The sequence below is a fragment of the Nymphaea colorata genome, chromosome 4 (genome assembly GCF_008831285.2).
Source record: "Nymphaea colorata isolate Beijing-Zhang1983 chromosome 4, ASM883128v2, whole genome shotgun sequence".
In the NCBI taxonomy this organism is placed as follows: Eukaryota; Viridiplantae; Streptophyta; class Magnoliopsida; order Nymphaeales; family Nymphaeaceae; genus Nymphaea; species Nymphaea colorata.
In genome coordinates, this window is record NC_045141.1 from 7,089,014 (window position 1) to 7,098,640 (window position 9,627).

Sequence of the window (9,627 nt, forward strand, 5' to 3'; positions counted from 1 at the left end):
ATTCACAAGTGAAGAAACAGTTACGAAACTGTTCATGTCATCATAAATAAGTAAAAAATACCGCCTTCTTTTTCCATTAGCTGAATGAATGATTAGATTCTTTTCATTTCATCATCTTTACACTGCAGAAAAAGTAGCAGAGAAAGAAAAATAGAAGAGCATTCACCTGAGAAGGACCAGAGGGAAACTAGAAAGGAAAATTGCTAATGAATTATTTGGCAATAAGGATAGATAAAATTAATATCAGATCTTAGCACCCATTGCTGGATTACAAAAGGAATAAGAAACAAAGAAACAAAATGTTCGATCTTTGGTTTGGTATCACAGAAAAGCCAAGTTTCAGAAAACATCAACTAAAGGACAACGAGAGAAACATGAGGTCGCTGTAACGGAAGCGCCTATTCCTATTCCAAACGCATTTATTTTCCTCTTGGTTTCTCCTTTTCGTAGCTGTAAAGGCCACAGTATTTGGTATCTGTTGCCAGTCAGATTTACCTCTGTAGAATGCATCAAGAAGACTGAACTGTTGGTTGCAGAATTCACAGGGATGGAACCAGGGGATCATCAGGGGGGCAGTCCTCATTAACCTTGCTGGTCTCAGGCCTTGGGCTGCTCCCTGCACTGCTGCAGGACAGTGTTCCGAATGCTGTCTTCTGCAGAACACCAGTTGGGGATGACTGTAGCGGCGAATTTGCATCCCATCCTCGTGCTATGAGGTTGAGAGCAGAGGAATTCTTCGCTTCCATGGAGGAGTTGGTTGTGACGTTCGTGGAATTCAATGCCTCCGCAAGAGGACCCCCAAATGGCGTCTCCCACGACCTTGGCACCCAGTAAGTCTGTTTTGGGGATGAACAGTTTGCATCTCCCACACTTAGTCCCATCTGAATTGGGTGCACTTCACGCGCAAATTTCAATGGTAAGAGCGCAAGTTGCTCTGGCATTGGCGATGACAAGGACGATGAAGAAGAACCCAAGGTGGCAGCAGGCATAGAGGTGGCGAGTGAAGTTGCTTCTTCTTGGACATCATCGATCTTAGGCCTGCCATGGGTGGAAGGACGGAAAAACTGAGCATGTTCAGGTGCTCTTGTCTTCAGGTGCTGACGAAGGCCAAAGTTCCTGCTCTGCAAGTATGAGTTGCTCTGCGCATTATACAGCAGATTGAAGCCGTTCTTCATTCTAGAGGAATGCTGGTATAGAAATTGCTGCTTTTCTGCTGAGAGCGATCCACTCTCGAGATTTGCAGAACAAGGAAAAGAACTGCTATTCAGATTAGGCATTGGATCACAAGGATTGGACTTGGTAATCGAGAACATGCGAGCACTGTATAAAGAAGAAATCAAGAAGAGAAAAAAAAGTTAAAAACACAATACCAATTACCAACCACTAAACAGAAAGATACTAAAGGAAAATCAGATAGACTTAAAATAAAAAGAGCAAATGTTTAGGCCAGCATATCACAATTAAGTCCATCTGCGACCAACTTCAGTGTGTAATGAGTTGAAATCTTTGCACAACCAACCAATCAAAACATTCAGATAGATTCTCTCCTCTGTCCTCACATGGAGAAATCCACAAGCATACGCAATGTGTATTAGAAAGCAAAAGATCCTTTGTGAAAAGATAGGGCCAACAGTCAGGCCATCATGATTTCCCCTGCAAGGAGTGGCTTCTAGAAAAGGAAAAAATTCAAGGGATAAAGGGTGTCCGATGGATAAGGGAGCATGCGAGAATTGTGACATAGGCTTTAACAGCAAACCTGCTGAAATTGGCAGCAGCGGAGGTGGGGTCAGCGGAGGTATTGGAGGACTTGACTTGTGGTTGCTTCATGGATAGAGAGTCTGAAGCCGGTGACGGAGACGGGGAACTAGCAGAAGGGAACGCCATGCGGGCAGAGGCAGCACCCTTTCCGCTAGAGGTATTACCAGTTTGGCCTTCCACAGTCTTTCTTGAACTTCTGTGGCGGCCTCTGCTCAGATGACGCTCACAGTACCTCTGATCGGTGACAGCTTCCCGAGCACATCGCCATTTCTTCCCGTCTGTTCGCCGGCACCGGCCTGGTTCTGCATCTCCGTTGCCGGAAACTGGAAGATGAACCGATCCCCAACTCACTGTTCACTCAGAAACAGACCAAACAGAGCAAGGACAAAAGAGAAAACATTTACAATCAAATTATACCAGACAAAGGAAGAATAAGGCCCAAGATCCGAAGGCAACACAAGGAAGTAAATGTAATGAAAGAGAACCAAAAAGATCAGAAAAAACATTGCACCTCCAGCAAAACAAAAGCCAACCTAAGTTACTCACCGTTATCGGGTGCCAACGAAGCAGAAGAATTAGCAGAAGGTGGAGAAGGACCCAAGTTTTTCCTGATGGTTAAGAGCAAATTTGGGGGGACTGGTGCCCCTGCAGCCATGTAGTTGAATATTAAGACCTGATGCTCGAGTTCCAACAATTGAGTGGCAGCAAAGGGTCCTCCAAATCTTACTGGAATTCCTTGTATATTTCGATTCAAACTTGATGAACTCAAACCTTCAATAAATTCCAAAAAGGATAATATAAACGATTTAACAACCAATGTCTAGCTTTAGGAAATAGAAAGAAGTGAAGAAACCAAGTGCGCGCTAATTGCACAGGGAGGTCACGTAATGGAGAACTCATCTTGCGACTGAATATCCAAAGCCAACTCAGTGTTCACTTTCTCATTATCTCATTGTGTCCTATGTCATTTCCTCCCATGAATGTTTTGGTTGGAAAAACGGAGGAAAAAAAAGCATGCACGAAATTACTGTCCAACCAAGGACTCCATTTCTAAGAAAAGATTAAAGCGACAACCATCAATAAAAAGACTTCACAACTGATGAAAAGGGGAAAATAGAAAATAAGAGCAGCGGAAAGACTTTCCCAGGAAGATTAAATCTTTTCTTCATCGCAGAAACCATATAGAAAGGAAACGAGGGAAACGTAAGATTTCCTGTCTTCGCTTCACGAAAATCCCAGATCAGAAAAAACAAAGCCCCATTAAGAGAAGGAATCAGAGGAAAAAAACCAGCTTTTTCCTGTTGGCAAACGGTATGCAGCATATAATTTATGGCAGGATCATTTATTTTCAGCATTAGCAGCATTGTACCTGCCACTCTGGTATGAAGAGACTGAAAAGAAGGAAATGCTGTAGTCTGCACAGAGTCAGGGATGTTAAGCAAGCCATCGAGTTCAGGAAGAGAAGAGACGCCAAGAAACCCTTGTGGGAATGAGTTAGATGCGGAAGGAGTATCCCTTGTTTGGGACGGCATTGGCTTTGACCGCAGAAGCTCATCTGTCTTCAGCATTTTGATGCTATTAAAACCAGTGGCCGGGAGGTCATTGGAGTAAACATCAAGAGACTCAGAAGCCCTCCCTCGTTTCATCAACTCCCCATCAAATCCGTAGGCCTTCTGGTCAGGAAGCCCGTCATCTGAGGCACCAATGGAGCCGGCACCCTCCAAACTCATATCGAACAGCATCACTACAATGCCACGCTAAAAGAACACAAGCAGTGCATTAATACAGTCATGGCTATGGGTGGTGATATTGGGAACAGATGTAGCAGTATCAAGAGCCCGTCTCTCAGAAGCACAAGAAGCTTTTAAAAACCAGGACTCTCTCTCTCCCCTCCTCTCTCTCTCTCGTTTACCTACTGCTCGGGTTATAAACTTGAGAATGGAAATAACGTATGCAATAGCGATTCCGAGGGAAAATGTTGGGGAAATAGGCGAAGAGAAAACTACAGAAGCAGACTGCTGCTCATTTTATGAACTTGAGAATGGAAATAACATGTGCAATAGCGTTTCCGAAGGAAGATGTTGAGGGAAATAGGTGACAAGAAAACTACAGAAGCAGACAATTATATTCTCCCTTCCCTCCTTTTAATGAGTTAAGAAAGGAAGTAATAGATGTAATTGTCTACGATAGGATAGAAAATTACGAGAGGTTAAGCACAAACTGGGCAACCTCATTCTTATGTAATGTCTTGCTCTCTCTATCCGTTCTTTCTCTATCATTGTTAGATGCTTTCTCATAGCTTTAGTGTATAAATAGAAAGTTTTGAAGGTGTTGACAAAGGAATTGAATGTAGAGCAAAGCGTTACCCGTTTACTTTTTTCGGCATTCTTTTCAACTTTAATTTTTTAGAATAAGAACAAAACTAGCTCAAACTTTTTCAAGTGAAAAATTATTAACCTCTCTTTAGAGAAAAACATCAAATATTCTAATTAATAAACTTAATTTCTTTTTCCTATAGGGCGACTTATGTGTTGTGGGGAGGTGTGAAAGGAATCTCCCCTCCTATTACATGCAGCCCCATAACATATAACGGCTTTCCCTATGAATCCATTGATATTCCTTTCATCTTAAATTTTTTGAATAACAACAAAAAAAGGTTCACCATTTTTAGGGAAAATTTTATTGGCATCAAATATTCTAATTAACAAATTTAATTGCCTTTTTTTAGGAATATACTTTTATATTATTTACCGAACGTTTCAATCTGTGTTCCTTAATTAATTTGCTAAATTGCAGAAAGCTGCTAAATGGTAATGCAATTTAGGGAAGACCATTCAATGTTTGAAACTTATAACTAACAGCTATGCTAAGAAACTAATTTGCAGATGACTGCTGTTGAGATGGTTTTCATGGAAAAACTTAAGCCTTTGTTTGATTTTCTTGAATCACATACATAGGGCTGATATAAGATATAATGCTTTAAAATCCATTGTTTTAAACCACGCTATTTGAGACACTCATTCGACATTATGTGTATCCCTCTTTCTCCCTCTCTGCCCTCTAACACCAAGAAAAAGATGAGGGAGGCGTCAGTGGAAGGCAAAATTTTCCCCGCTAGGATTTCAGCCAGCATCAGACAAGAGGCACTCATAGGTGGTCAAAGGAGGTCGAACTACAGCAAGGCCAACATTAGGTAGGAGGCAATTGTGGGCGGACAAATGATCTGGCTTCTCCTTGTTCATGTTCCTAACTCCTCTCCTAGTAGTCCCCTGTGTTTGGCAGTTTTCATACTTAGTAGGTGCAACATCAGCAAATGCACTCATGATCAAGTTACAACCTATGATCTATTACCATATTATGTTTAACTTTTCGCATTTTGTTCTTTCCATCAGTATGCACCCATATACATGTCATTGTGATATGTTCCAGAACCTTGGGACATGGTGCTTCCATTCCGGTTCTACAAAAGAAACAACTAATTTCTACCTTCTTTATTGATTCAGGGGAAAAGGAACCATCTACCAATTGGGAAGGTAGATATTAATCAATCAAGTGGCTTGTCAAGGATAACTAAGCTAACTTGGGCGACAGCGAAGTGATTCGAGCTAGGGAGCAAACTGATCACACTCATTGAACAAAAAAGAATACGAGCAGACAAGCCCTCAGAGGCATCAAGCACTAGTACTGTAAAACAAGAAGCACGAAGGAAGCTTAGGGGATAGAGCAGTAGAGTATTGAGCAATAAACCTAACAAGGTAAGATGACCATAGATTTGACCCTGTCTCCTGCACTACAAAAAAAGATGGTTTCACTGATGTGTAGAAAATATACGTCGGTGAAAGTGACTTTTAGCTACGTTTAGAGCCAAATGTCAATAATTATGACTGTTAACCGATGTCTAGCGAAGGATGTCGGTTAAAAGCAGCCTTCATTGACACGTGGAGCTATTATGTCGCTGTCATTAAAGTTGAAACTTTACTGACGTCCAAAGCTGGACATCGGTAAAAGTGAAAAACATTGTCTAGTTTTACCGATGCGTTATGGTTCTCTTATTGATGAATTACATGTATCGATCCAATTTTTCCCAATGCATGATTTTCTCCACGTCGTTGAAATGTACCGCCATTGCAACATTACCGATGCGAGCTTCGAGCATCACCGAAACTCTACTTTGATTGATGTGTTGATTTTAGGTATCACTAATGCCTTTTCTACCGACATGCCTCAGATGCCGGTAATGTTACCACATTAACATTACCGATGTTTTTAAGTGATGCTTTTAACAATGTGTTTCACGCATCGGTAAAGGCTTCCCCAACTTATTTCCTCCACCCAAACCTTTGTTCTTCTTCCTTCTTCTTTCCTTTTTTATTTTCTCTTCCCTCTTCCTCCCGTTGGCGATCTTTCGACAGTTTTCTGGTGAGTTTTTCTTCTTTATAGTGTTTTTGGACTATTTGAAGTTTGAAAAGGTTGGTTTCTCAATTTCCTCTCCCACTTTTTTTAATTTAATATGATTTTTGTAAGGTACCTATCCAAATTTTTTCAGCAACCGTTTAGGCCATGAAATTTTATAAAAATGTTTGTTGACCTTAGTACCTTCAATTTGGTATATTAATTGCATAAAATCTCCAAACAATTACAAAACCACCACTTTTTTTAATTTTTATCATCACCAGGTTCTGGTGCATTGTGGCTGAAGTTTGGGGTCAAATTTGAATAATGTCTAATTCAAGTACACACATACTTATTTGTAGAATATTAGTTCGGTTGGTTGTCATTTGAATATTATTTTGGGTGTTTGAATGTTTCTGGTCCGTAGCATTTTTAGTCTCCCATTAAGTGTTTGACAAAATGTTTAAACGAGTGAAAAGTTATATTTTTCTAAAACCGCTTAGATTCTAGCGTCATTCAGGAATCATATAGCATGTTACATTGCCAAATGGTACAATAAATCTTTTGTTAATGATATCTGATTTAGGGATAAGATGATATTTATGTTGCATATATGTTAAAGGCATCACTTTTTGACATTGTTCGAAAGATATAAGATTATCCAAATAAAATATTTAGGCACTTGTTTAAAAGATTGCATGACGAACTACACAACAAATATTCATTTGCATGAATTAGAAACCAACTGGTTAAAATTTAGCATTGACAATATGGGGAGTTGATCATATTGAAGTTGGTTGTACAAAATTATTAAAGATGGATAATCGAACTGGGATTAAAAAAAAAAAAGAGAGACAATTTGGAATATGTAACTAGCGTAAAACAATTTTTTGACTATCCTATCGAACATAATGCGATAGCAAATGGAAGAATGTGATCCTCCCTCATGTTGCTAAAGGTGTCTTCGATCACATCATATGTAATGGTTTTGTACAAAATTATTTGTTGGGAATGTCATAGGAGAAAAGAAGTTCACATGAATGTGCATCGGAAATAGTTGTAGAAAACATTCAATGGCTGCTATCAGATTTGTTCCATATACAACCAGATGCATCATCTTCTCATACGGTACATAGTCGAAAGATTATTAGATCAACAATTATTATGAAAGATTGAATAAAGATGTTCAGCATCCACTATATCCAAGATGCAACAGATTTGCAAAGATGAGTTTACTAATATGGTTGTTTCATATAAAAAAAAATTATGGGGGTGAGCCGACAAAAGCTTTGGTTTATTACTTGAGTTGTCAATGGATTATAATACTTACAGGGGTAAAAATGTCGTAGTCAGTTCATGAGGCAAAGAAGATCATTGGAGATTTGGGGTTTGATTGTGAAAAAAATGATATGTGTCCTAATAATTAATTCTTATTGAGAAATGAAGACACAACTAAAGATACATGTGATAAATGTGGTACTTTGTGATGGAAGGAAAATGATTATAAACAAACAATGACAAATGCCAATAAACATCATAAGACACCAATGAAGACTCTATGATATTCTTCCCTTATTGCACGTTTGAAGAGAATGTTCACAATTACTGAAATTACAAAGCATAGAACATGCCACAATGACCAATATATAAAGGGAGGATTTCTTAGACACCCAGTGCAACACAGAAGAACTTTGATGAGATGCATCCATCATTTGCATTTGATGCTCGAGTATGCTTAGGTTTGGTTAGTTATTGATTCAATCCATTTGAAAATTTAAGTTCAACCTATAGCATATTGCCTATAGTACTGGTGATATATAATTTGCCACTATGCATATGCATGAACCAATCATATATGTTGTTATCCTTAATCATCTTAAGACCAACAATTCTAAACACAAATGGCATGGATGTATGTCTATAATCATTGGTCGATGAATTGAATTTGTTATGTACTAAAAGAGTATGTGTATTTGACTTTCTTAGATGACAATATTTTCAATTGCATGCAGCTTTATTGTGGACCATGCATGATTTTCAGAGATATGCATACATATCGGGTTGGACTACGAAAGGTAAGCTAGCTTCTCCTGTCTGTTATAAAGATACAAAAGATGTATTATACAAGTCATTGTCATTGGCTTCCATTGAGATGGAAAAGACAGGCACATGTTTGATTATATAGTATAATTAAGATTAGTTTCCCAACACATGATTGTAGGGTCAGAATTGTTGCACGATATGACGTTGAACATAAATACAGAAGAATGACTTGGATATAATTGAAAGAAAAAAAAAGTATATTCTTCACTTTGCTATATTTGGAGCATAACATATTACGTCACAATTTAGATGTTATGCATATAGAAAAGAACATTTGTGACAACATCAATGGTACATTATTATACACAACAATGAAAAGATCATTTGAGTACTAGAATGTACTTGAAGGAAATGAACATATGAGAGTCACTTCATGCACAACAACATCCAAATTTAGATAGGTGGGTACTTCCTCCATCATGTTATAACATGAACAATAATGAGAGATATATTTTATAATGTGTTGAAAATTTAACAGTTCCAAATGGTTATTCAAGCAACATATCACGTAAAGTCGTCATGAAGGGACGTAAGATCTCCAATTTGAAGAGTAATGATTGTTACATATTTCTACAATAATTTTTTCTTTTGGCTTTGAGGAGATCTCTACCTAAGAAGGTCTGTCGCGTGTTGATAAACTATTGCGAGTTTTTCAAAAAATTGTGTATGAAGTCCATAACAGATGCTGAGTTACAAGAATTAGAACAACAAATTAGCATAACACTTTGTCAATTGGAGATGATATTTCCACAAACTCTTTTTGATGTGATGGTGCATTTGACAATTCATTTAGCAAATGAAGTTCGATTGAGTGGACCACTACAGTATAGGTGGATGCATCCGCTTGAAAAGTATATTTTTGTTTTAATTTTTGATACAAAGAAGTTGTTAATGAATATACATGTCTTCAAACTATTACTTTATGCTTATATCATGTATTTATTTAAGTCGAAGAGGTATGTAGGTAATGAAAGTGAACCAAAAGGGTCAATTGCAATGGGCTATTTGGCAGATGAATGTCTGACATTTTGTTCAACATACTGTCGGGAAATAGAATCAAGAATAAATATACCTAAAAGGAATGCCGAAGACATTGATGTTAATACAGATGATGAATCCTGTGTAGAGACAGTGGGGCATCAATTAGGCACATCAAAATTGGTAACCATAGACACATTAACTCGATAGCAAGTGCACACATACATATTATTTAATCACAATGTTATTCTATCATATATTATGTAAGAATATTCTGAACTTTACATTTGTATGTTCATACAATATACTATGATGTTATTACGTCTATTTTTTGTGTTATAGGGAACACATGAGGTTGATTACCAAACATAGTGTGACAAATCCCAATGCCATACA

General features: G+C 38.0%; 1 protein-coding gene across 1 annotated transcript; it reads right to left on the bottom strand.

Annotated features, from left to right (window-relative positions):
* Nucleotides 1-200: 200 nt before the first annotated feature.
* LOC116252335 (growth-regulating factor 6-like) lies at nt 201-3,846 on the bottom strand. Its single transcript, XM_031626512.2, has 4 exons — nt 3,128-3,846; nt 2,305-2,529; nt 1,757-2,108; nt 201-1,320 (listed from the first exon to the last, which is right to left on the bottom strand). The coding sequence occupies exons 1-4, from the start codon at nt 3,498-3,500 to the stop codon at nt 540-542; spliced, it is 1,731 nt and encodes a 576-aa protein (XP_031482372.1). The 5' UTR covers nt 3,501-3,846; the 3' UTR covers nt 201-539.
* Between the last annotated feature and the right edge of the window lie 5,781 nt (nt 3,847-9,627).

Bases quoted from the DNA above. Each gene is read 5' to 3' on its own strand.
- LOC116252335 (XM_031626512.2), bottom strand. From the start codon at position 3,500: ATGCTGTTCGATATGAGTTTGGAGGGTGCCGGCTCCATTGGTGCCTCA. The intron at 2,109-2,304 runs GTGAGTAACTTA...CTGAGTGAACAG, and splicing joins TTCGTTGGCACCCGATAACG to TGAGTTGGGGATCGGTTCAT. The intron at 1,321-1,756 runs GTTTGCTGTTAA...TTCTTTATACAG, and splicing joins GCTGCTGCCAATTTCAGCAG to TGCTCGCATGTTCTCGATTA.